The sequence below is a fragment of the Lynx canadensis genome, chromosome B2 (genome assembly GCF_007474595.2).
Source record: "Lynx canadensis isolate LIC74 chromosome B2, mLynCan4.pri.v2, whole genome shotgun sequence".
NCBI lineage: Eukaryota > Metazoa > Chordata > Mammalia > Carnivora > Felidae > Lynx > Lynx canadensis.
The window spans coordinates 41,379,488-41,404,521 of NC_044307.1; the positions used below are offsets into that span (position 1 = coordinate 41,379,488).

At 50.9% G+C, this 25,034-nt stretch overlaps 2 protein-coding genes across 4 annotated transcripts; one reads left to right on the forward strand and one right to left on the reverse strand.

Annotated features, from left to right (window-relative positions):
- The first annotated feature begins 1,622 nt into the window (after positions 1–1,622).
- PPP2R5D (protein phosphatase 2 regulatory subunit B'delta) lies at positions 1,623–23,376 on the forward strand. Its single transcript, XM_030315544.1, has 16 exons — positions 1,623–1,760; positions 6,381–6,458; positions 17,836–18,052; positions 18,302–18,501; positions 18,589–18,699; positions 18,821–18,913; positions 19,354–19,484; positions 19,618–19,677; positions 19,782–19,890; positions 20,105–20,158; positions 20,450–20,620; positions 20,726–20,853; positions 21,508–21,609; positions 21,705–21,777; positions 21,907–22,023; positions 22,175–23,376. The coding sequence occupies exons 1-16, from the start codon at positions 1,734–1,736 to the stop codon at positions 22,310–22,312; spliced, it is 1,809 nt and encodes a 602-aa protein (XP_030171404.1). The 5' UTR covers positions 1,623–1,733; the 3' UTR covers positions 22,313–23,376.
- MEA1 (male-enhanced antigen 1) lies at positions 23,263–25,009 on the reverse strand. 3 transcript variants are annotated; one of them, XM_032593165.1, is made up of 4 exons: positions 24,951–25,009; positions 24,157–24,437; positions 23,967–24,069; positions 23,263–23,661 (listed from the first exon to the last, which is right to left on the reverse strand). In XM_032593165.1, the coding sequence occupies exons 2-4, from the start codon at positions 24,424–24,426 to the stop codon at positions 23,507–23,509; spliced, it is 528 nt and encodes a 175-aa protein (XP_032449056.1). In that variant the 5' UTR covers positions 24,427–24,437; positions 24,951–25,009; the 3' UTR covers positions 23,263–23,506. The 3 variants fall into 3 exon arrangements, with proteins under 3 accessions (XP_032449056.1, XP_030171414.1, XP_032449057.1); XM_030315554.2 differs by having other exon boundaries at positions 24,922–24,992; XM_032593166.1 differs by lacking the exon at positions 24,951–25,009 and adding an exon at positions 24,811–24,872.
- Positions 25,010–25,034: the final 25 nt, after the last annotated feature.

Sequence of the window (25,034 nt, forward strand, 5' to 3'; positions counted from 1 at the left end):
TTACGTGGCTCTGTCCCCTCAGTTTTCAGAGGGTCTAAGGACTGGGACGATGGTGGGGTGGGTCCAAAGAAGATACGCCTACTTTATATAGGCAAGCCCTAGGCCTCAGGACTACAGTGCTCCTCGAGGCCTTGGGAATGGGTAAATAAGTCTGATATCCTGCCTGCTTCAGCACCCACACAGACACAAGTATCCATCCACAAATAAATATCCTTTCTTCCTGGGCTTTTCCTCTATCAAATAATGGTTGGTGGGCATTGCTTTGTATTACCTTGAAATTGTCATTAATCATTGGGAGCCAAATACTACTTCCATGAGATGGGAGTCTACATTTGTTGCCTTTACTTCCATACCTCTTGCTCACTCAACCCATTATAACCTTCCTTCCACTTCTCTAAAACTTTCCTGCAAAGATCACCCACAACTAGAGAATCAAGGTGGTGTTGTTTGAGCTTATCTTAATCATTCCCTGGAATCTGACACTATTGACCAATCCTCTTTTACTTCCTTTGCCACTATGACACCAGTTTTCCTTCTACATTTCTGACAGCTCCAGAACTCATCTTCAACTCCTCCCTTTCCTTTACCATCTTCCCCACATTCCAATGAATCATCAAGTCCTGTTGATTGTACACATTTCCCAATTCTGTCCTTTCTTCTCCATGCCCATGGTCTTTGTCTTGTAAGGTTGCTCTCCTGGTCAAGGGTCACAGGCTTTTGTTCTCTAGAGCCTTCTCCAATTTCTTCACATAGTAAATCGTCTACTGGAGTCAACTTTCTGAAACATACTCTTCCAGCCACCTCTAGGTTTGTGTAATTTATTACATTGTATCTTAAGCATCTGTTTATACAAGTGTGTGAACTTCACCAGTGAACTCCTTGAGGGCAGGAAATGATCTTATCCATTAGGACATTGGCTTGGGCAGGGTGGGAGTAAGATGCATTTCCTGAGACACTCAACAAACAACGAGGTAGCTTTTCCTCTGTATTCCCAAGGGTTCCTATCTAGCTGGTTCCCCAATCCCAGAGCACTTGCAGTAGCAACGGGGACCCTCTTTCCAAAACTGTAACAAACTCAGGATTCTCATCTCATCTCACCAAGGTCCCAGTCACCCAGCCTTCCCCTTTGATTCTCTGCATGCCTCGTTTAGGAAACGGATGCCCTGGAGGACTCTTGGGAGCTCTCTCCGCTAATTTTGCATATGCAATTAGTGGTAATTGCCCAGATGAAGAAAGGTGCCCTTCATTTTAGGGCTTCTTTCCTTCCATTCGTACTGGGCGAAGGAGCAGAGCGGGGAAAGTGAGAACCACTTTAGAAGGGAACCGGCTGCAAAAGAATGGCAGAGGCCGACGCACACCAGACGCCCGAGTGCGGTACTCGGTGCGAAGCTAGGGCTTCCCCTTTTCCCCACCTCCTTCGTTAAGCTCGACCCACTTTAGGGCGGGACCTCCCACTCAGCCAATTCTGGGAGACGAACCCTGGCGGTTTGTACTCTTCCTTTCCAATGAGAAAAAAAGGAAGCAGCTTGGCCCCAATAACCAATCCAAGGAGGCGGCGCCTGGTTGTCAGGCAGGTTTGTAAGAGTTTGGGCCAATTGGAGGCGCAGACACCGCTCGACCCGGGCGCAGCGCGCAGGCGGTGGCGAAGAGACGCCGAGCGGGCCGAGTGCGGCCGAGCAAAGCCGGAGCCGGAGCGGGGCCGCAGGAGCCGGGCTGGGTCCGTACGGGCCGAGATGCCCTATAAACTGAAGAAGGAGAAGGTGAGCGTGGCCCTTTTCTTCGCGCCTCCGCCTTGGGGCCTGCGCGGAGCACTGGGAGAGGCCGAGCCAGGCCCGGGACAGCCCCAGACTGACCCTCCCGTCCGGCCCCCGCAGGACTCCCGGGGCCAGCCCTCCGCCCCCGCCGCTAGCCGCACCCCCAGCCTGTGCCGCAGCTGGAAAGGCTCCCTCACCTTGCCTGGGATAGAGTCCCCCGCGTACACCTCCCTCCTTTCCTCCCCTCACCTACCCCCGGCCCAGGGTAACCACCTCCCTCCAGATCTGCTCCACTCCCAGGTCACTCCCCTGCTTTTTCTTCCCGCCCCCACCCCACTCTCCCCACTCCCCACCCGGTTACCCGTTTGGGACAGCCCCTCATCTGAGACCGCACCTCCTTCCAGCCCACCTCCCCCCGCCCCCCATTGCGCGCAGCCCCTTCCCTTTTCTTACGCGCCGGGCCTGGGCCTGGGCCGGCCTTCTCCACCGTCCCCTACAGCCCCTTCTCCCTCCCCGCCAAGCACCTTGACCTAGAACTGCTCTGCTTTCTCTCTCCTCCACCAAATCTGGCCTAGGCCCCTCCCTCTAGTTCTTCCTTCACACACAAACTTGTAAGCCAGGACTGAGCCCTTCCTTCTGTTGATGGAACCTCAGAACGTCAGTGTTGGAAGGGACCACTGAGCGCATTCAGCGTAATCCTTAGTGATACAGATGAGGAGACTGAGGCCCCGACAGGGGAAGGGACTTGGCCAAGGTCACACAGCCTGTTTGGAGGCCCAGCTGCAATATCAGGTCTCTTGACTTAAAGGCCTCCTTTGTACCAAAGCCCCCCTAACAGGCATCAACCGACTTGCAGGTTCATCCTAAATCAGTTACCTTTCCTAATCTGAGCAAGGTCCTCTCCTTTTCCTAATCTTAGGGTAACCTTTGCATTTTTCCAGTTTTGCAGTGCTGGATTCCTGCCTTTCCTGGGCTACACTATCCTCAAATTGGGAATCTGCCCTTACTATCAGATTAATTTTCCTTCTTACCCCAAAGGCCAGCCAACCCCTGGGCACCCTTGACTTTGTCATGGTGTCCTGATACAGGCTTGTGTCTTGATGTTGCCTTCTTTCACCTTCCTCTTCTATTTCCATATTGCCTTCTTGCCCCTGTTCTTCATCCCTGTCTTTCTCTACCTTCTATTTCCTGCTGTTGCTGAGGTCTGACTCAGAGGTGTGGTTCCTTTGAGGTACAGACTCACACAGAGGATGCTAGGATACCAGTTCCAGCCTCCCCCAGCTTCTCCTTTCCTGGGGCTGGCCCCTCGTGGTGGGGCTGGCTCTGGCCTGGTGCTCTGCTCAGCCACTTTATGACCCCAGAGTTGTCTTACTTTCATTTGCCCTCTGATTGGCTGGTTGCTGGGCTGCCATCTCTGACCTTATCAATTCAACTCTTTATCCTGGGGCTTTTGGAGATTTCCCAGGCAGCTCTGATTCTGGGTTGTCTCCATAACTTCACAGGGCCAGAGGTTCTGAGTGTAGGGTTGGTGATGGTGTACTAGGCACTGAACCTCCTGGGGTCCTGGGTTGGCAGGTTCGTGTTCCCCACCCAGACCCTGTGTCCTTGGGGAGTGGGTCTGCTGAAGTGGTTTGGGCAGCTTAGCTGTGAATGATGCACACACAATTCAGCCACACCAGAGGCTAAGGGGGTTCCTTCAAGGAGCATGGAGGGGCATGAAATTCAGGGGAAGCTGGTGAAGTCCCCACCCATCTGTAGTTTTTAGTCTGATACTAAAATGGGACAGACACTGTCCCATCTACAGTAAGCCTTCCTCTTCTAGGTGATTGAGAAGAAAAATTCTTAGACTTGCTGGAACCATAGATATTTGACCATAGTATTTGGCTGGGAAACAACATTGGAAGAATTGGGTTGCACAGAACCAGGCATCTCTGATTCCTTTCAAGGTTTAACTTTCTGCTTTTGATTTCCAGTTGCATTTGGCCTCCTTCAATGGTTAACAAGCCCTGAGGGAGAGGTCGGTGACAGTGTGACTGAGCTTTGCCCAGATGGGGTGGGGACAGAGAGGAGGATCTTTATTGCACATCCATCACCTCTCTCCTTTCTCCTTCATCTCTGCTGGTCCCAGTCTTGGCCATCCTTCACAACCTTCTCCCTGAAGCCTTTCCTGAACCCTCACTTCCCAGTGAGCTCTCCCCTCCTCGGGATTTGTGGAACACTTGATAGGTCACGTATGGTCCTTTTTGTTCCCTTGGACTGGAATTAATTGTGGATAAATCTTTTCTTCCCCCTTGAGATAATAACTCTATTTTGGTTTGGCCTCTTCCTTGCACACAGTAGGCCCTCAATAGATGGGTGCTGAGTCAGTCCCTTGGGGGATTTGCTTCCCTCCTCTTCCCTCATGTTCTGATCTAGGACTGAATCTCTTTTAGGTTCCCAGGTGGCATGCCCCTGCTCCTTTCCACTTTCTTCTTGTTTTTAATAATAGTAATAACGGGCTAACATTGGGATTTTCATGTGCTGTACACTGTGCTAAAGGGAATTAGGTAGTGTGATTGTTGTCACTTAAAAGAGGAGGACTGAGGCTCAGAGAGGCTAGTTAACCTGCCTACAATTCCAGAGCTGGGCCCAAACACAGTATGGGCTCCAAACCTCGGTTCCAGGCCGCAAGTGATGGTTGTTGGGCTGTACTGTGTTGTGTGCACTTGACCTATTCTGCAGGAGCCGGGGAGCAAGAGTGGTGGGCGTGGTTTCCCCATGCCCCCACACATGCCCACATAACCAGGCAGCCGGGATTCTCACGGCACACTCCCTGTTAGGTATGCTTAAGTGCTATAGGGCTGGCGAAGGAGCTTGTGGTCAAGTAGAGAGATGTGACATGTATAAAGGTGGGTCAGCTTTGTCCATGAGGCCCACGTCTGAGGTATGTGTGGTCACCTCAGTGACTCCTGCCTGCGCCCTTCATCCTTTGCCTCTACACGCCACGCTCTGAGCCACACTCCCTGGCCCTTTGGCAAGGGGTCAGTATGCCTGCTAGCCTGGTCAGTGGGCAGCTGGGAGAGTGCTCAGCCCAAAGGAGCGCCTTCCTGCTGGCTGACACCTGGAGCTGCTCCCCACCTGGGAAAGGCTCTCATCCTCCCTGCCCCCTCCTCCAGCCCACGCAGAGCTCTGTTCTCCCAGAAATCCTTGTGCCCCCATAGTCAGTGTGACTTAACACTTGTCACTGAAGGGGCGCAGTTGCCATCAAGTGTCAGAATCTCAGAGCCGAAAGTGACTTCCAAGGTCCTCTGACAGTCTTCATTTAGGGCTCAAACCCCTCCTGCCCGTGTAGTAGAAGAGTCACGAATGCTCCTTTGCTTGAATGCTCTCAGGACTGGGGAGCTTGCATACAGCCGGTTTCTGTGCAGCTGCTTCAGGAGAAGATCCTTCCTATTCGGAGCCTCAGCCTGTCTTCCTGCCACTTTAGCCCATGCCTCTTGGGCTCCTGGATCCACATAGAGCAAGTTGCATCTTTAGTCCACATGGCAGCCCTTCATTTATTCGTAAAACCCCCTCGTGCTCGCCTACCGCTGGGACTCCTCCCCTCCATCATTAGCCATCCCAGCCTTGCAGCTGTTGCTCTCAGGACAGGCTTTTGAATCTGCTCCCAGTATGGGTTGTATTTCGCCAGAAGAAAACCTAGGATTTGTCTTTGTCCCTCCCAAAGTTGGATGCTCACGACGGAACCAGATCCTCCTGAACAGCTCCATCAAGTGCCAAGCACAGGGGCACTTCCATGTCCTCTCCCCATGCCAAGAGCTCTGCACTCCATTTGCTAACTGGACAGAAGGTCATGGGGTGCTGGGGCAACCCTGGCACATGAAGGATTTGTGTGGAGCTTGCAATCAGACCTAAATCCCCAAGTCTTTTTCACATTTTCCCCATCCTGTCCCTGTGCAGTTGCTTTTTTTGGCCCGAGGCAGAGGAAGAGACGCCAGGCAGGCCAGGGCTCTGAGCCAGCGGCCCGGTTCCCGAGGGAGACTTCGGACTAGCGCTCATCCTTGTAGCAGTTCAGGGTCTTACCCCCATCCCTGTCCCCGTGCTTGTCCACCAAGGCACTCTTAGGGATAATTCCTATACCTGATCATGCCAATAGCACCCTCTAGTCTGGATGTTATTTGTAATTTCCAAAAAAAGGCCTCCAGGTCTTTGCAGATGGCCTTGGGGGAGAGTGGTGACTCTCTCTCCTCCAGCATGAGAACCTTAGGCACCCCCCCTGCCCGCTCTAGCCAGAAGCCAGACAGAATAGCTTGTTCCTTAAAGCTCCACACCCTGGTTCTTCCTTGACAGAGGCTCTCCGGGGCCCTTACTCATACAGCAGCCATGTGAGGGGACAGATCATTATTATCATGCTTCATTACTATGTCTTAGCAATGTCTTCCTCACCACATTCCAAACTCTTTGGAGGGACTCCCTTTGTGTACCCCAAGTCCTCCTCCCCTGGGCTAGGTACAGGGTAGATGCTCAGTGGTTCTGACTGATTACTTCCGTTGGACAGAGGATAATTACAACACAGACCTAAGCAGTCCAGATGAGGCCTCTCCCTTCTCCTGGCATCTGCTGACTACCTCCATCTTCCCCCTTCAGGAGACCCCCAAGCTTGCCAAAGGCACGACCAAGCCCAGCAGCTCGGGCAAGGATGGTGGAGGCGAGAGCGCCGAGGAGGTAATGAAAGTGGGCACGGCTCTAGTTACGGTGCAGGCACCAGCTCGAACTGCTCGACGGCTAGTGGGGTGAGGGATCCCAGGGGGCCAGATGTGATCCAGGCAGAAGGGAAGGGGCCTTCCACAGCCTGGGAGGAGCTTGGACAGCCCAGCCAGGTAGCTGCCTTCAGTCAGGCAGCCTGCCCCTTCGGCTGGTATAGAGCAACTACGCTCTGCAGTTCTTCAGACTCCCCAGCAATTCTGGTGAAAGTTATTTCTCTGTCTGCCAACCTTGCGTGGTAAGAATTCCTTTTTCCTTAGAATGAAAAGCTAGGGGTAGCAGGTGCTGGGGGGGAAGGGAAAAAGTACGAGGGTGCTCAGTGGGGAATGAGTGGCTTTGGCATGGCTTGGGGTGGGGAAGGGGTGGGAGTGGCTGGTGTCCTTGAGCCGGCCAGGGCTGGGCCCACTGCCCTTGGTTCTGATCCAATGGGAACCTGCTAAAGGACAGTGATGAGCAGAGGTCAGCACAGCTTGGAAGTCTAGGGCTGTAAAGCAATAAATGGCAAGCAGAGAGAGCACTGGAGGGTGGAGAGACTTAAGTCCAGAGTATGTCCAGGAGAGTTTGGGAGTGTGCTCATTGCGATGCTCAAGATGGTGGCCGGTCCTGTGAACATGTTGAGCAAGTAAGTACCCATCTTACAGAAACTGGTGATCCTTGGTTTCTCTGCTTTTTTGTTTGTTTGTTTGTTTGTTTGTTTTGAGAGGGAGAGAGCGTGAGCGTGTGAGTGAGCGGGGGAGGGGCAGAGAGAGAGAGAGAGAGAGAGAGAGGGGGAGAGAGAATCCCAAGCGGGCTGCATGCGGTCACTGTGGAGGGGCTCAGTCTCATGAACCGTGAGATCATGACCTGAGCCGAAATCAAGAGTCAGACACTTAACTGGCTGAGCCACCCAGGCGCCCCTCTGCTTCTTCTCTCCTGTTCTCAACTGTTTAGAGCCATAGAGGACAACAGGAAACATCTCTGTGATTATGGGCAGGGCTTGTGGATTTGGGGGGGAGAAGAAATCGATTAGCAAGTATTGGAGTTAATCCTGGATTTAGACTTTTCTATGTACTTCTGGTCCCTGTCACCTCTAAAGAGATCTGAGCACTTCCCACACCCCTGACCTTCATTTTAGGCCTCACTTGAATAATCAGAAGAAGCAGGGCAGGTGTGCCCCTCCCCATTTTACAGACATGGGAGTTGAGGACCACAGAAGATGAATTCCTCCTTCCTTTGCCCTTAAACAGTAATTTGAACATGTCTCCAGGATAGACCTTATCACTTTTTGTTGTAACTATTTTTCCAACGTGGGTTTCTCTCCACCAGACTGTGGACTCTGAGGGAGGGGAGCTGGGTATGCTGCTTGAAAGCAGCCGGCACCTTGTTTCTTCCCCACGTCTGTATGCTCATGTGTTTTGTTCTTTGGGCGGGGTGGGGGGGGGGAGGGGAGAGGGCAGGGCGGGCATTTTTATTTTATTTTTTATTTTTTTAAGTAATCTCTACGCCCAGTGTGGGGCTTGAACTCACAACCCTCAGGTCAAGAGTCACCTGCTTCACCAACTGAGCCAGCCAGGTGCCCCTTATGCACTTGGTTCTTAATAACTCATCAGTCAGCGCTCCTGGGAAACACTCCCTCTGGGCCCAGTCTCCCCTTTAGGAATGGTGACATCTGTGGGACCCACAGGGAAGGTGGCTGGGAGCTGGCAACTGACATTCAAAGCAGCAAGACAGACATAGAAATGGGATTTAAAGGGACAGAAAGGAATAGTTAGGGGGCTGTTCTCATCTTTTGCCTAACTCCTACTTGTTCAGTTACTAGATAGATTGGATGTCTTGTCCTAAAAGCAGCCTTCCTTGACTGCCTCCCCCTCCCTCCCCACCAGGACATGGTCAGGGCTCCGGCTATTTGCTCTGCTAGCTCCAGTACCACCCCACAGCAGCATTTACACGGCTGTAATTAAACAATTTGGTGTGAATTCATTGTTTATCCATTTTAACTTTTGTGTTATTAGCACGTGAGTGAGCTCCTTGAGGTTTCCCTTTGCTTCCCTTTGAGCCGCCCAAGGGCTTGGCACATTACAGGTGCCAGGATTTGAATGCATTAGTGGCTAAATAAGTAAACCTAAGTGTTGGAAGTAACCTTGGAGTCTAACCCTCTCCTTTCCCAGATAGGAAAATGAAAGCTCAAACAAGTTAGGAAATAGGCTGAGACCAACTGCTAGGATTTCTCCACTGTCTTTCTGGACACATCTATTTGAAAAAGGAGAGTGTTGAGTTCACCTGGGGCTCTGTTTTGTGAAATGGTGCTCAGGGCTTACCTGTACAGGGCAGATGCAGAAATGCTGCATGATTTTCCAGACATGTACCCATGTGGCCCCAGGCAGAGGGACGGTGGAAAAGTTGGGGGCCAGGCTATGAGGCTCAGGTCATCCAAAGCTGTTTGGCACAGTCCTTCCCTTGCTGTTTTTCTAGTCCAGAATTTGGGGCTCTTCTAGCCAAATTTACCCTGTGTCATGCATTTGCCAGAGCCTTTCCAATTGATGTAATAATTCCAGCAGCCACCATTTAGTTTATTGAGCAGTTACTTGTGTGTTAGGTTCCTAGGGCAGCCATAACAAATGACCACAAACTAGGTGGCTTAAAATAACAGAGATTTATTCTCTTACAGTCCTGGAGGCCAGAAATCTGAAATCGAGGCATCAGTAGGCCATGTCCCTCTGAGGTTCTAGGGAAGAATCTCTTCTGTACCTCTCCCTAGATTCTGGTGGTTTTTAACAGTCCTCAGTGTTCCTTGGCTTATGGATGCATCACTCCAGTCTCCTCCACCTTCACCTTCACATGGGGTTCTGCCCTGAGTGTCTCTGTGTTCACATTTTCTTCCTTCCTCTTTTTTTGTTTTTGTTTAATTTATTTTTGAGAGAGAGAGACAGAGTATGAGCAGAGGAGGGGCAGAGAGAAAGGGAGACAGAATCCGAAACAGGCTCCAGGTTCCGAGCTGTGAGCTGTCAGCTCAGAGCCGGACATGGGGCTTGAACTCGTGAGCCCTGAGATCATGACCTGAGCCGAAGTCAGATGCTTAACTCACTGAGCCACCCAGGCGCCCCGTGTCCACATTTTCTTCTTATGAAGACACTAGTCACATTGGATTTAGGGCCCACCCCAACTTGTTTATGTCTACAAAGACCCTATTTCCAAGTTACGTCACGTTCACAGATGTTGGGTTGACACTGTTCAACTTCCCAGGTGCTGTCTTAAGACCTTTGCTTGCATTTAACCTTTTAATCTCATTTAATCTTCACAACACTCCCCTGAGGTCATTCTGTTATCAGTCATCATCCCCATTTTACAGATGAAACTGAGGCTTAGTGACGTTAAATAGCTCTTACTCAGCTGGTAAACAGCAGAGCTGGAATTCAACCCAGTGTGCTGTGGCTCACGAGCCGATTCTGTGTGTTTTTGTTTTTGTTTTTTGTTTAGACTTCATTATTTATTTTTAAAGTAGACTTCACACCCAGCGTGGAGCCCAGTGTGGCCTTGAACTCACAACCCTGACTGACATCAAGACCTGAGCTGAGATCAAGAGTTGGGAGCTTAACCGACTGAACCACCCAGGCACCCCTCCTGTGTTCTTAATGACGTGATACCCTGTGTCTAAGATTCTGGAAGAGTCTTAGAACGGAAAGGAGCCTTGAGAGATTGGATAAGACTCACTGTTGACCTATCGCTGCAGGCAAGGGTCTTTCCTGCTCTGTCTCTGGAGACAGCAGTTCACTGCCCCGGACTCCACTCGGTGGTGTGCCCTGTCCTGAGTTCTGGGAGCAGGGACAGAGGGAGGAAGAAATTATCTCAGTCCCTCCATGTCAGCCTGTCCTCCCAGTAGCCAAAATTGTTGCCCTAAAAACATTCTTCTGTCTTATCAGTCCTCTACTTAAAAAGCTCTGTTGGTTTGGGGCGCCTGGGTGGCTCAGTCCATTAAGTGTCCGACTCTGGCTTAGGTCATGATCTCATGTTTCGTGAGTTTGAGCCCTACATCCGGCTCTGTGCTGACAGCTGAGAGCCTGAAGCCTGCTTCGGGTTCTGTGTCTCCCTCTCTCTGCCCCTCCCCCACTCATGCTCTGTCTCTCTCAAAAATAAATAAAACGTTAAAAAAATAAAAAGAAAAAGCTCTGTTGGCATCTCATTGCTTTTAAGTTAAAATTCAAATTCACACTCTGGACCCCTCTGAGGGGGCCCTGCCTTATTTTTCTAGCACCCATCCTGGTTTCTTGCTCTGCTGGACTTCCCATCTCCTGATACAAGCCCTTTTATAACTCTGGGTCCTTATTGATGAGATTCCATTGGCATGGACTACTTTATTTTTCTGCTTTGTTCCTTTTTTTTTTTTTTAATGTTTATTTTTGAGAGAGAGACAGAGCGTGAGCGGGGGAAAGGCAGAGAGAGAGGGAGACACAGAATCCGAAGCAGGCTGCAGGCTCTGAGCTGTCAGCACAGAGCCCGATGCGGGGCTCAAATCCACGAACTGTAAGATCATGACCTGAGCCGAAGTAGGAGGCTCAACCCACTGAGCCACCCTGGAGCCCCCCCCCCCCCGCCCCCCGCTGCTTTGTTCTTTTGCCCGCTGAGCTCATGTTTGTCCTTTGAGAGCAAGTCAAAAGTCACCTCTTCAGGAACAGCTTCACTCATTCTTCTGGCAGAGTTTGTGTTCCCGTATCCTTGGTGGCACTCTGTTTTTTCATTTCCCTGATACCAAGAGCTGCCCGTGTGTTGGTCTCACCCACTGGACTGTGAGCTCTTTGAGGGCAGGGGCTAGCTACCCTTTAATCTCTAAGGCTTAGCATGATGGTCATTGAATAAATGAAGGAAGGAAATAATTTAGTTCAGCTAGATAGAGCTCTAGGTATCAGGATAGGAGAGAATGCCTCTGCGATTTTTTGGGGTTTTAAACTAAAATGATCTTTATTTGACTAGGTGATTGATTATGCAAAAGCTGTGACATTGTGAGTTTTTCACTGTTTTACCTTTCATCTTTTTCTGACAACACTTTTTAAAAATTAAAAAAAATGTTTATTTATTTAGAGAGGGAAATAGAAAGTGCATGTGCGAGCAGGGGAGGGGCAGAGAGATAAGGGAGAGAGAGGATCCCAAGCAGGCTGCACGCTGCCAGCGCAGAGCCCGACATGGGGCTTGGACCCATGAATGTGAGATCATGACCTGAGCTGAAAACAAGAGTTGGACGCTTAACTGACCCAGGTGCCCCAATACGTCTCTCTGTCTTTCTTTTCTTTTTTCTTTTCTTTTCTTTTCTTTTCTTTTCTTTTCTTTTCTTTTCTTTTCTTTTCTTTTCTTTTCTTTTCTCTTTTCTTTTCTTTCTCTTTCTTTCTTTCTTTCTTTCTTTCTTTCTTTCTTCTCTCTCTCTCTCTCTCTCTCTCTCTCTTTCTCTTTCTCTCTCTCTCTCTCTCTTTCTTTCTTTCAAGTTAGCTCTACACCCAATGTGGGACTTCAACTCAGGACCCTGAGATCAAGAGTCTCATGCTCTACCAACTGAACTAGCCAGGTGCCCCTTTACAATACTTTCTATAGTACTTAATTTATATTTCTTTTTTTTCTTTAATTTAATTTAATTTTTAAAAACATGTCTTGAGAGAGAGCTGGTGTGAGCGGGAGGAAGGGTGGAGAGAGAGAATTCCAAGTAACAATAACAGTGCAGGGCTCAATCCCATGAACCGTGAGATCATGACCTGAGCCCAAATCAAGAGTTGGATGCCCATTTGAGCCTCTCAGTCGCCCCCTTAATTTATATTTCTATCTCTTATTTTAGGTTTAAATATTTGGGTTTGATTATTAATGGTGATTGTGTTAGGATCAAATTGGACTAGGGTTGGTTCAGAGTGGGCAAGTTTAGTTGCAGTCTCTTGAGTGCGAGTGTGGTGCATAAATTCCAAGTACCACTTGACTGCTGGAGGCCCAAATCTAGAAAGGCTTCTTGGAGGTGGGAGGAGAAGGCACTTCAGGCAGAGGAAATGGCCAGGTTGGCTGGGTTGCCTTCGGTCAGCGTTCACCAGTGATGGTGATAGTTGCGGAAGGTTCCCCAGGGGACTCACCTGCCTCCCACCTGCAGCCCAGGTCAGTAGAAAAGTTAAAAGCTGAAGCTTTTACTGGGTGCCTGGCTGGCTCAGTCGGGGGAGCATGTGACTCTTGATCTCGAGATTATAAATTCGAGCCCAAAGTTGGGTGTAGAGATTACTAAAAGATAAAATCTTTTAAAAAAATGATTAAAAAAAAAAGGCTGAAGTTTTTAGAGGAAAGAGTTGGACATGAAGTGAGTCACTGGCATAGCCCCATGCCTCATGCTGACAAGCATGTTTCCTATTGAAGAGTGAATAGACCAGGGGATGCCTCATTGAGGCTTGGCAGCCAGGCGCTTTGCTGACTAGACCAGCTGTCTCTCAGATGCTTCTTGTGTGTGGGGCCTGGGAGCCAATGGTCCTTATAAAACCAGGTGGCCCAGCGGGGTGAGGTGGGACAAGCTAAGCTCAGCAGCTCTCCAGCCACCCCTGCCTTCAATGATGCATTCCTAGTGGAGAAGGGACCTCAGGCATCAACCTATTGGTTTTTATTTTTATTTTATTTTTTAATTTTTTTTAGAGAGAGCATGAGCAGGGGAGGAGCAGAAGGAGAGGGGGAGAGGGAATCCCAAGCAGGCTCCACGCCCAATACGGACTTGACATGGGGCTCGATCTCAGAACCGAGAGATCATGACCTGAGTCGAAATCCAGCTCAGCCACCCAGGTGCCCCTCTACTGGTTTTTAAACTTTGATTTTTAGCCATGTGACCCTCTGTTCTCTTAACCTTACTTGGAGAATAGATGGGAAACCACAGATTTGCCCATTTCTCTGTTAGCAGAGAAAATCGAGGCCTGGCTTCTCTCCTTCTGGGGCGAATGCCTCTTTCCCTAGACATCCCCTCAGTGTGCGGTTTGTGGAGGTGCAAAGTGTCTTTCTTATCTGGGACGATGGAGAAGGACATGCTCTTCCTCAGAGTTTTGTTCGTTAGCTGCCACTGAGCCCCTTGCCCTGGTATAACTAATGTTTCTCCCTCCTACTCTGCTCCTGACACCATACAGTGCTCTGTTCTGATGGTTCCGGGCTTGGGACAGGAAAGGTCTGGCCCCCTGTCAATCAACCAATCAAACCTTCATTGAATGCCTGTTAGGTGCCAGTGCTTGAGGGGACCCAGAACACTACAAACCAGGGTCCTGGCTTTCAGGGGACTTGCTATCTAGTTGGACATGTGAACACACCGAGCCAAGAGGCATCACTGGGGATGATCACAGAGCCAGTGAAACAGACAAAGAAGAGGGTGGGGCTTAAACTGGATCTTGAAAGATGAAATGCTTTCTTGGGTTCCCCCGTTTTAGACCAAGGAAGATAATGGACCCATGGGAACATTTGAGGCATGCTAATTTCAGGAATTTCCAGGTTGCATTTTTAAAGTCTAGGGATGGGAAATAATCGTGATAACAGTAGAAGACACTTCTTACAAAGCACTTCTGTCAGCTATATAACGTTCACTTAAATCGTTATTACAACCTTATGAGCTAGGTACTATTGTCATCCCCACTTTACAGATGAGGAAATGGAGGTAGACAGACTAGTTGACTTTCTGGAGGTTACTTGGCTAATAAATGGCAGAGCAGGAGTCAAACCCAGGCAGTCTAGTGGGAGTCTGTGCTCGTGACCACCAAGCTCCACAGATAAGGATTTGGTTTTTCCTGCAACTGGGAAATGAAGGCACAGGGCAGGGGTGGGTCTGGTTCCCCACCCTTCTGCCTCTCTCTCCTATCCCTCACCAAGGTATGAGCCATCTGCCATGTGCAGGAAGAGAGACCCCAGGACACCTTGTACAGTCTAACCAGAATCACACCGGCTGAGTGCTGGTCATGGCAGGAGAGGTGTGTGGCGGCTAATCTTGCCCCATTTCCTTGTGCTCCCTTAGGTTAGTGTCTGGGGTGATCATTTCAGGTGGGGGAGAGGGCCAGATGGCCAAGAAGGTAATGAGCTACACTGGACCCACAGGCCAGCCCCAGGCTGGATGCAGCGTGTCTCTCCTCTCCTCTGATCCCCAGATAGGTCACAAGCTTGACATAGTTGTTTCTATAAAAAATTCAGAGCCTACAAAGCATAACATTTCTGTCTTCCTCCCTTCCCCCATCCCAGATGATTTCATATTCTCCCATTCTTTTTTTCTTTTTTTAATTTAATTATTTTGAGAGAGAGAGAGAGAGAGAGAGAGAGCACAAGCCGGGGAGGAGCAGAGAGAAAGGGAGAGAGAGAATCCCAAACAGACTCTGTGCCATCAGCACAGAGCCCGATGTGGGGCTTAAACTCACGAACTGTGAGATCATGACCTGAGCTGAAGTTAGCCACTTAACCCACTGAGCCACCCAGTCTCCTGTGGTGTGGGTACCCAGCTGGACATGGCCTCCGTCCTCTGATCCTGCTGCAGTCTCTGGGGGCAAGGGTTGTCCTGCGGCCCAGCTTCTCCCCTCTACCGGCAGGTGGTTACCTGACAGTACCTGTGGGTGGACAGTGTTGCAAACACCTGTGTGTATGCTTCTTTTTTTTTTTTTTTTTTTTTAAATTTTTTTTTTTCAACGTTTATTTATTTTTGGGACAGAGAGAGACAGAGCATGAATGGGGGAGGGGCAGAGAGAGAGGGAGACACAGAACCGGAAACAGGCTCCAGGCTCTGAGCCGTCAGCACAGAGCCCGATGCGGGGCTCAAACTCACGGACCGCGAGATCGTGACCTGGCTGAAGTCGGACGCTTAACCGACTGCGCCACCCAGGCGCCCCCTGTGTGTATACTTCTGACAGTGACCTTCGTGGGGCCCCAACACCCGTATCTGGGATGGAGTAAAGAGATAGCTTTAAAAAAATTAGCTGTGTTTCTCCCATTATATAAATGTGTCAGCTTGTAGAAAATCGAGAAAAGTAGAGAAAGGTCATCTGTCATTCTGCTACAATGGGAGACAGTCATAAAAACAGTGATGGCTTGCTGTTGTTTTTTCCTTCTCTTCACTGGGCTTTGGGTTCTGTGCACGTGTTGTAATGTGGGTGAGCTCATTTTGCATGTACAGTTTTGTGTTATCCTTATTTAACTTTGCATAGGAAGCAATTTTCTGTCATTACATAGTTTTAGGCTTTGTTTTATTTTGAAATTTATCAACATGACAACATGTACATTGTTCAGAAAGTCAGACAGTAAGTACCCTTGGCCTTGTAATGAAAGGAGCAGCTCCCGCCTAGCCCCCTATTCTGTTGCTTTGTGGTGACTGCTTTCAACCCACCTTTCCTTGGAAATTGACTTCTGTGCTTCCAAATAAGAGTCTTTTTTTAAAAAAAAATTTTAATGTTTATTTATTTTTGAGAGAGACAGAGACAGAATGTGAGTGGGTTAGGGGCAGAGGGAGAGGGAGACACAGAACCCGAAGCAGGCTTCAGGCTCCCGAGCTGTCAGCACCAGAGCCCGATGCGGGGCTCGAACTCTGAGATCATGACCTGAGCTGAAGTCAGACACTCAACCGACTGAGCCACCCAGGCGCCCCAAGTCTTTTTTCTTTTTAATGTTAATTTATTTACTTTAGAGAGAGAGCACAAACAGGGAAAAGGCAGAGAGAGAGGGAGACACAGAATCCGAGGCAGGCTTTAGGTTCTGAGCTGTCCGCATAGAGGCTGATGCGGGGCTGGAACCCATGAACACGAGATCATGACCTGAGCTGAAGTCAGACACTTAACCAACTGAGCCACCCAGGCGCCCCAATTAAGAGTCTTTTGCTGCTTTTTAAAAAATTCTTTTGTCAAAAAAAATTTTTTTTAATGTTTATTTATTTTTGAGAGAGGGAGAGAGAGAGTGCAAACTAGGGAGGGGCAGAGAGAGAGAGGGAGACACAGAATCCGAAGCACGCTCCAGGCTCCGAGCTGTCAGCACAGAATCCGACGTGGGGCTCAAACTCGTGAACCATGAGATCATGACCTGAGCCCGAGTCGGACACTCAACCAACTGAGCCACCCAGGCGCCTCTAAAATTCTTTCATTTTTGAGCATTAGATATAATCTATTGACTTCCTACTATGGAAAAGTAAGGTCTTAGCATCTTATATCCAATATAGACCTTTCCCATCCTCCCAAAGTACTTATCACCAATTTTGGGTAAATTACTATGGCTGTGTAAATATTTTTTTTTTTTTTTTTTTTTTTTTTTTTAAACGTTTATTTATTTTGGGAGAGAGAGAGACAGAGCATGAACGGGGGAGGGGCAGAGAGAGAGGGAGACACAGAATCAGAAACAGGCTCCAGGCTCTGAGCCATCAGCCCAGAGCCTGACGCGGGGCTCGAACTCCCGGACCGCGAGATCGTGACCTGGCTGAAGTCGGACGCTTAACCGACTGCGCCACCAGGCGCCCCTGTGTAAATATTTTCTACAGTCGAACCATGTATGATTGCATGTAGTACATAGTTTTCATGAACATAATTTTAACTCCATGATTGATTGATTATTTATTTATTTATTTGCTGTTATAAATAGGGCACAAAGCCCTATATATATATTTATACATATATATACATATATATATGTATATATATACATAAAGTGTGCACAAAGCCTTTTGTATGTAGTATGGAGAATCCCAAGCAGACTCCACGTTCAGAGCAGATCCTGGTGCAGGGACTCCATCTCATGACTGTGAGATCATGACCTGATTGGAAATCAAGAGTTGGATGCTTAACGTACTGAGCCACCCAGGCGCCCCTCTTTTAACTTTTGACCAAGAATGTGATGCATTCAGTGAAGTGGGAAAGTACGGTAATCTCAAGTATGGTACCTAATGAATTTTTTTTTTCTGCTTAATGAATTTTTACATATGTTTATGCTTCGAACCACCTGCCAGATCCAGTCAAGATATAGAACATTTCCATTACTCAGAAGATTCCTCAGATCCCTTCTCAATCAATCCCACACCCCTGCCAGCCCTGGCAAGATAGCCACTTTTCTGACATCCATCACCATCAATCCATCAATTAGATTTGCCTGTTCGTGAACTAGAACAAACATTTTGAAGGCTCTCGATGCACAGGCAGTGGGCACCATTTTGGGAGACACGGCTTCTTGACCACCCCCTTCTGGGGATAATAAACCTTAGTCATCTCTGACCCTGACTGGAGCTGCTCCAGGGTAGGAGATGGCTGCTTGGCTGCCCAGGCCTGTGCAGGCATGGATGGACTGCAGGATGGGCCGCGGCCCAGGGTGGGAGCTGTACCTTGGGGAGCAGACTTCAACAAATCACTTATTTGACTAGGCCCAGCCCCAGCCTCAGCCCCAGCCCCAGCCGCAGCCGCAGCCCCAGCCCCCATCGTCCAACAAGCGTCCCAGCAACAGCACACCGCCCCCAACGCAGCTCAGCAAAATCAAGTACTCTGGAGGGCCCCAGATTGTCAAGAAGGAGCGACGGCAAAGCTCCTCCCGCTTCAATCTCAGCAAGAACCGGGAGTTGCAGAAGCTTCCTGCCCTGAAAGGTACTTGGAAAAGGTCATGGGGGCTGGTGCACCAGGCCTAGGGGGTCACTGGGCATTGGCTGTATGGAGGTTTGGGAGTATTTGAGGGGGATGGAAGTTCCAGACAATGTGAGAGGGAGGTCCACCAGGGCTGGGGTGCCAGGGGAGCAGGATGGCAGCAGGATGGGGTAGGGGAAGGCCCTGTAAGGCAAGTAGCGCATGGCAGTGAAGGGCTAGGGAGGAGAGACTGACTGTTGCCTCCCCCTACAGATTCGCCAACCCAGGAGCGGGAGGAGCTTTTTATCCAGAAGCTGCGCCAGTGCTGTGTCCTCTTTGACTTTGTCTCAGATCCACTCAGTGACCTCAAATTCAAGGAGGTGAAGCGGGCAGGACTCAACGAAATGGTGGAGTACATCACCCATAGCCGTGATGTTGTCACTGAGGCCATTTACCCCGAGGCTGTCACCATGGTGGGCACAGGGAAAAGGGGAAAGCAGGCAGGGAGGGGGGCTGTGGAGAAGCCTGCATGGAGCTCTCACCTGGGTCCTCCCCCTCAGTTTTCAGTGAACCTCTTCCGGACGCTGCCACCTTCATCGAACCCCACCGGGGCCGAGTTTGACCCAGAAGAGGATGAGCCCACCCTGGAAGCTGCCTGGCCACATCTCCAGGTACCACAGTGAGGGGGCATGCTGGCCCTGGCTTCAGGGAATGGGGCACTCTGAGACAGCAAGGGGTATGTCTCAGTCCTTGGGGAATACCCCCTAAGTGGATGCTTATTGCTCCCGACAGCTCGTGTATGAGTTTTTCTTACGTTTCCTCGAGTCTCCTGATTTCCAGCCAAACATAGCCAAGAAGTATATCGACCAGAAGTTTGTCCTTGCTGTGAGTCCCTGAAGTTCCTGTCCTTTCCTCCTTCCAGCCCATGAACTCTAGCCCCACAGCTCCTCAGTGAGGTCCCCACCCTTTCTCCATCTGTTGAATATATGGGCTTTCAACTGTGTCTGGTGCAAAGGACTGGTGGTGGGGGAGGGATAAGCAAATCCCTCTGCTCTTAACAAGCTCCTAGCATAATTGAAGGAAATTAGCAAGAGTTACCTCTTCCCCATCAGTGGGGCATGCAGACACGCATACCCAGACATCACACTGGGGAAAGCTATGTAAAGGAATCACTCTGCTCTCCAGAGACTTGCCCCCACCCCCCCCCCCCCCCATCCAGAGAACCTCTGGGTGTCCCCTGGCTAGGAATCCATGTCACCCCAGCCCTGACCTTCCCAGGCTCCTGCCTCATTCATTCACCACCTTTTCCTCCCACCTGCTCCCAGCTCCTGGACCTGTTTGACAGTGAGGATCCTCGAGAGCGGGACTTCCTCAAGACCATCTTGCATCGCATCTATGGCAAGTTTTTGGGGCTCCGGGCTTATATTCGTAGGCAGATCAACCACATCTTCTACAGGTGAGGCCGGGACCCAGCTTAGGAGCATAGCAAGCCCTGCTAAGTTGGGATGGGAGAAGGGAGGTAGGGGGACTCTGCAGAGTGCTGGAGGAACATTGGGGATTGTCACGAGAGCCTTTCTTTCCTCCCTCAGGTTCATCTATGAGACAGAACATCACAACGGGATTGCTGAGCTCTTAGAGATCCTCGGCAGGTAAGCGGTGGGGTGGGGGCACACGTGCCTGCAGAAGGTTGGAGGGACGGGAGCACTGAGCTTGGATGGCCCTTTGGTCCTAACAAACCTCCTATAACTCCTAGCATCATCAACGGCTTTGCCTTGCCCCTTAAGGAAGAGCACAAGATGTTCCTCATCCGTGTCCTGCTTCCCCTTCACAAGGTCAAGTCCCTGAGTGTCTACCACCCGCAGGTGAGCTGCCTTCCTCCTGATGATCCCTGACACCGGCAGCAGAGAAAAGAGAGGGAGGGGAAGATATTCCATCTGGGATGGGGGTGGCAGAAGGAGTGGGTGGGATAATTCCTCTTTACACCTCTTCTTCCATTCTGGGCTCTTGCTTCTGTCCCTGATCCCTCTGAGACCCGGACCGTACGCCTCACCTCCTTTCTACCTCAACCTTTTGCAGCTGGCTTACTGTGTGGTACAGTTCCTGGAGAAGGAGAGCAGTCTCACAGAGCCGGTAATTCCCCTTCCCAGCCCCAGGACACCTCTTCCTGTCAATTAAACTTCCCAGTCTGCCTATTGAATAATGCCATAAGCAGGTGCTCAGGAGGGATGTGGCCCAACAGGTGACATGGATTCCTCTCTGAAGGAAAAGTAAAACCTATATATAGGAAACAGAATCAGGCCAGTTAGCGGAGGCCACCCGAGCTGTGCCCATCAGGGTGGGGAGAGAGGCCAGGAAGGCTTCCTGTGGAAGCAGGCAGGTGTTGAGTGAGAATTTTATCCCCGTGTCCTCCTCTTCTCACAGGTGATTGTAGGACTTCTCAAGTTCTGGCCCAAAACCCACAGCCCCAAGGAGGTCATGTTCCTGAATGAGCTAGAGGAGATTCTAGATGTCATTGAACCTTCAGAGTTCAGCAAAGTGATGGAACCACTCTTCCGCCAGCTTGCCAAGTGTGTCTCCAGCCCTCATTTCCAGGTGAGACTCAGACCAGCATATCCCGTCCCCAGGCCTCCTAGAAACTGAGGAGGGTTTTCAGCAGAGTGAACCATACCCCTGCTGAGTCCCACCTGTCCCCACCAGGTGGCAGAGCGTGCTCTCTATTACTGGAACAATGAGTACATCATGAGCCTGATCAGTGACAATGCTGCCCGAGTCCTTCCCATCATGTTCCCTGCACTCTACAGGAACTCCAAGAGCCACTGGAACAAGTAGGCGGCTGGGGTAGGGCTGGGTGGTGGGGCTCTGGTTTGGGAACCTGTGAGGGGGTGGAAGAACTGAAGAGCCAGCGGTCTCATCGGGTCACTGAGCACAGGGGCTAGTGCCCACTGCACACTGACAGGCCCTTGAGGAACTGACCAGGGAGAAGACAGCGATGTGAGAGATGTCTGCAATACCTACAGCAGAGTGTGGCTTGTATCCTATCTTCTCCCCGTCAGAGATAGTCTGCAGCTTTGGAGACTTCATTCTGTGCTATGAGAAGCTGATGTGATCTTTTTTAGCATTTGCTGAATCCCACTGTCGTAAAGAGACTTTCCAGCCAAAAGCAAGTGCACTGTGGTGCAGGTGCTGTCCGTTAAGCTGCTGGGAGGCCATTAGGATAGGCCAGGGCATAGAAGTAGCGTGAAGAAGGTAGGTCTTAGAGCACGGGGTGAGGCAAAGGAGGGACAAACAGACCAAGGCCTATAAAGAACCTGAAATGCCAATCTCAAGTCACGTGATTTGGCTAGAACGATAACCTTACACTGCAGGGGTCTATGAAAGCTCTTAGCAGAGACCCCTCCTGGGAGAGAGCAAATTGGGGTCCTGGCACTGCCCTTATATAAGTAAGGCCTCCTGTACCTGATCCTTCTTCCCGGTGGCAGGACAATCCATGGACTGATCTACAATGCCCTAAAGCTGTTTATGGAGATGAATCAGAAGCTGTTTGATGACTGCACACAACAGTACAAGGCAGAGAAACAGAAGTGAGTATCTCTCGACTTGGGGGCTTCCATCTTCACCCCAGGTTCCCTCTGCTTCTCTTTCAAGCCCACCGCCTATCCCATCTTTGCTCCCTCAGGGGCCGGTTCCGAATGAAGGAAAGAGAAGAGATGTGGCAAAAGATCGAGGAGCTGGCCCGACTCAATCCCCAGGTGAGCTTTTCCTGCCGCTGCCCCAACCTGAGGGGCCCAGTTTGGCCTGGGGGAGGGTTTGTTTCAAGACAGGTCCACAGACTTCTGAAGCGGCTCTCACCACCTGCCCGTGCCTCCTCTCCTTCTCAGTATCCCATGTTCCGAGCTCCTCCACCACTGCCTCCTGTGTACTCGATGGAGACAGAGACCCCCACGGCAGAGGACATCCAACTTCTGAAGAGGACGGTAGAGACAGAGGCTGTGCAGGTGGGAAGGCATAGAGGGAATGGGGAGCAGAAATAAAAGCTCTGAAAGGGAGAGGAGACAGGAGCGGCAGATCCGAGGAATAAGGGGAGGAAGCTATAAAATTTATTGGGAATCGGTTACCATTCCTCGCCTTCTCCGTACCTACACGTAGATGCTAAAGGACATCAAGAAGGAGAAGGTACTGCTTCGGCGGAAGTCCGAGCTGCCCCAGGACGTGTATACCATCAAGGCGCTGGAGGCACACAAGCGGGCGGAAGAATTCCTAACTGCCAGCCAGGAGGCTCTCTGACCCCCTCACCGTCCTACCACAGGGCCACAGCCCACTCAGCCCTGGGACGCTGCCCTAGCCCTCCACCCTCTGCTCCCCACTGGCTGACTTGGGGCAAGGCAGTGCCTCTCTAGCTACTCTAGGGAGGGGATGTGGCATTTGAAGCAGGGGACCCCCCCCCCCCCAGAGTGGTCCCTCTTCTTCCCAAAATGTGTTCATGCCTCCCTGTGGCTAGTACAGACAGGCTGAGCACTGAGATCCTCAGTGCCCAGACAACTTGGGGATGCCTGTCCCCCTCCTCTCCTAACCCCACAGCTACCTGAGGCTGCTCTGAGAAATACACACAGGAATACATATGCTCCTCTCCCCTTCCCTTAATCCTCATTTCAACTCCAGGTGTCTTTCCTTCTCTCCCTCCCCTGCAGAAGCATATAGGGAGCAGCAGGAGATTATTCTCACCAAAGTTATGTCAAGCCCCATTGGCCCCTGGAGTGAGTAGCTGGAGGGGAGCCAACCCCCAACAGGCACAATTAGGCCCCCAGCCCCAGCAGTGTGCAGGCTGATGGGGTTGAATTATTTTCTCTTATCCCCTGCCTGACCAAGACAACATGGGGAGGTCAAAAGGAGAAAAGCATACGCTATGGACCATAGGTGATGGAATATAGGGCCCAGATGGACCAAGAGAAGGGGGTGAACAAACACCCTACCCTGTGCCCCCTCTTTGGTGAGCAGCAGCCCTGGGATCACAGACATGGAAGGGACCACCCTGGGGCTGACTGCTTTCCTATGTTGTTGGTTCCCAAAGCTAGGAGGAAGCAGGGAGCAGTGCCCTAAGCATGGCTCCCCCGACACCTATTTATTTCCTTTGTGCTGATGCTGGGCAGGCCCCCACTTGTCCCTTTCAGACACCCTGAAGGGGCAAGGGGCTGAAGAGGGCCAGACCCAGGTTCCAGGGGCACAGGCAGTGCAGCTTTTGGCTGTGTACATAGGGTGCTTTATTCTCCACAGTGATACATGCTAAGATGGGTTGGGCTTGGGCCAATGTCCCCATATGTACAGAACTGAATAAAGTGGGTCTCTGAGAAGAAGTCTGATTTGCCTTGATGTGGAAAGGGAGATGGAGAATATGAAGATGGACATTACAACCAGGGATGTGTTCAGTCCTATGCTGGTTCTGGCCTGGAATGCAGGGAGATAAGGCAGCTCTCAGGGTAGTCACTTCCAGGCTGGGGTCGTCCCCTGCCGGGCTTGGAGGGCCTTCTGTACCACATCTTCCCACTGGGCATCTGATATCTCCCGAGCCCAGGCAGGAACCCCTGGCGCAGGCAGGCTTACTCCAGCCATTGTCCTTTTCACCAACTCCACATGTTCTGAAATCACAAAAAACAGGATAACAGAAACGATGGGACCAGCTCCACTCCCCATTCTTTGAATTAACCCATAACCCTTGGGCTACCAGGGAGGCCAAATCCATCTTGTTATTTCCAGGCAAGCCCACCTACAATCCAAGTCTAACACAATAGACTTTCACCTGGATTCCGAAGTCTGTAAAATCTTACATGACAAACTGTTGTTTTAGGAACGGGGTGTTCCTCTATGACTTCCCTTTCTTTACTGGTTCTGACCAGTCCCTTTCCTCCAACATTATTCCAAAATGAAAGCATGCTCCCTTTACCCGGGTCCATGGGAATAGAGCTGTGGTTGCTCAATCCTGTGGCTCCTTCCTCCTCTTCATCCTCACTCTCTAATGGCGGGTCTGGCAAATGAAGCCCCAGGGCCTAAAGAGCCAGAGAGAAGACAGTTCAGGTCCAGCACTTCAGGAATCCCAGCTTCACCTGGCCAGAACAGTGCCGCCTCCACCATACCTGGATCCGATCCTGAATATCAGCAACTACATCTTCTCCATCCCCCACCGGTGCCAGCTCCACCTCCTCTGGTTCAGGATCTTGGTTCAGGGGTTGGTAGGAGTAGCCAGCTGGGCCTGCCCCCGTTTCCTCCTGCTCTTCCTCAGGCTCCTCGCTGCTCCAATCCCCAGTGCCTTCCGTAGGGCCCTGGTGCGGCCCTAATTCCTCAGTCTGATTGGGGAAGATACGCTCGGGGCCCATGGTGTCTCTCCCTAGAACTACTGCTGCCATCCGGGCAGGGGCTGCAAGAACAGAGAGGGCGGGAGGGTAGGGATCGGATGAAATCAGGTCCACCTATAGCCACTCATCCAGTTCCTTGTGGTCTCCTGCGTCCGCAAACCATTTAACCGCTTCCAAGCTTCCTGCATCCCACCCTCTCCTGGGCACTCCACCATTTAAACCGACTCGTATCTTGAACCGAGGCCCACCGAACTTGCTCTGCCAATTCTTAAATAACAGCCCAACCCGAGACCATACCACCTCCCAAAAGACACTCGGTCCAGAACCCCGCCCGCCCCTACTCCCCTACTTGGGAACTCCGGATCGCCAAACGAGCTCCCCTAGACAGGGCGTACCCGCCCCCTTCTTCCCTCTCCAAAGGGTTCCCCTCTGTACCGCCTGACAAATGCCCTTCAGGCCCCAGGGGCTCCCCTCAAATAGCCCCAGCAGCGGCGTCCGCCACCCGCCCCCACCGATTCTCGGCGCCGGTGTTTCCGCGCGCCTCACCCGCTCAGAGCCCGCGGCTGAACCCGCACCTCCACTTCCGGCGGAGCAGGACGTACCGGGGCGCCTGGTCCTCCAGCCCCTCCCCGTGCTCATGATTGACGCGAACGAGAGAC

Bases quoted from the DNA above. Each gene is read 5' to 3' on its own strand.
- MEA1 (XM_032593165.1), bottom strand. From the start codon at position 24,426: ATGGCAGCAGTAGTTCTAGGGAGAGACACCATGGGCCCCGAGCGTATC. The intron at 24,070-24,156 runs GTATGGTGGAGG...CTGGCTCTTTAG, and splicing joins ATATTCAGGATCGGATCCAG to GCCCTGGGGCTTCATTTGCC. The intron at 23,662-23,966 runs GTAAAGGGAGCA...TTGTGATTTCAG, and splicing joins CTCTATTCCCATGGACCCGG to AACATGTGGAGTTGGTGAAA.
- PPP2R5D (XM_030315544.1), top strand. From the start codon at position 1,734: ATGCCCTATAAACTGAAGAAGGAGAAG. The intron at 6,459-17,835 runs GTAATGAAAGTG...TTATTTGACTAG, and splicing joins GAGGCGAGAGCGCCGAGGAG to GCCCAGCCCCAGCCTCAGCC. The intron at 21,778-21,906 runs GTGAGCTTTTCC...TCTCCTTCTCAG, and splicing joins TGGCCCGACTCAATCCCCAG to TATCCCATGTTCCGAGCTCC.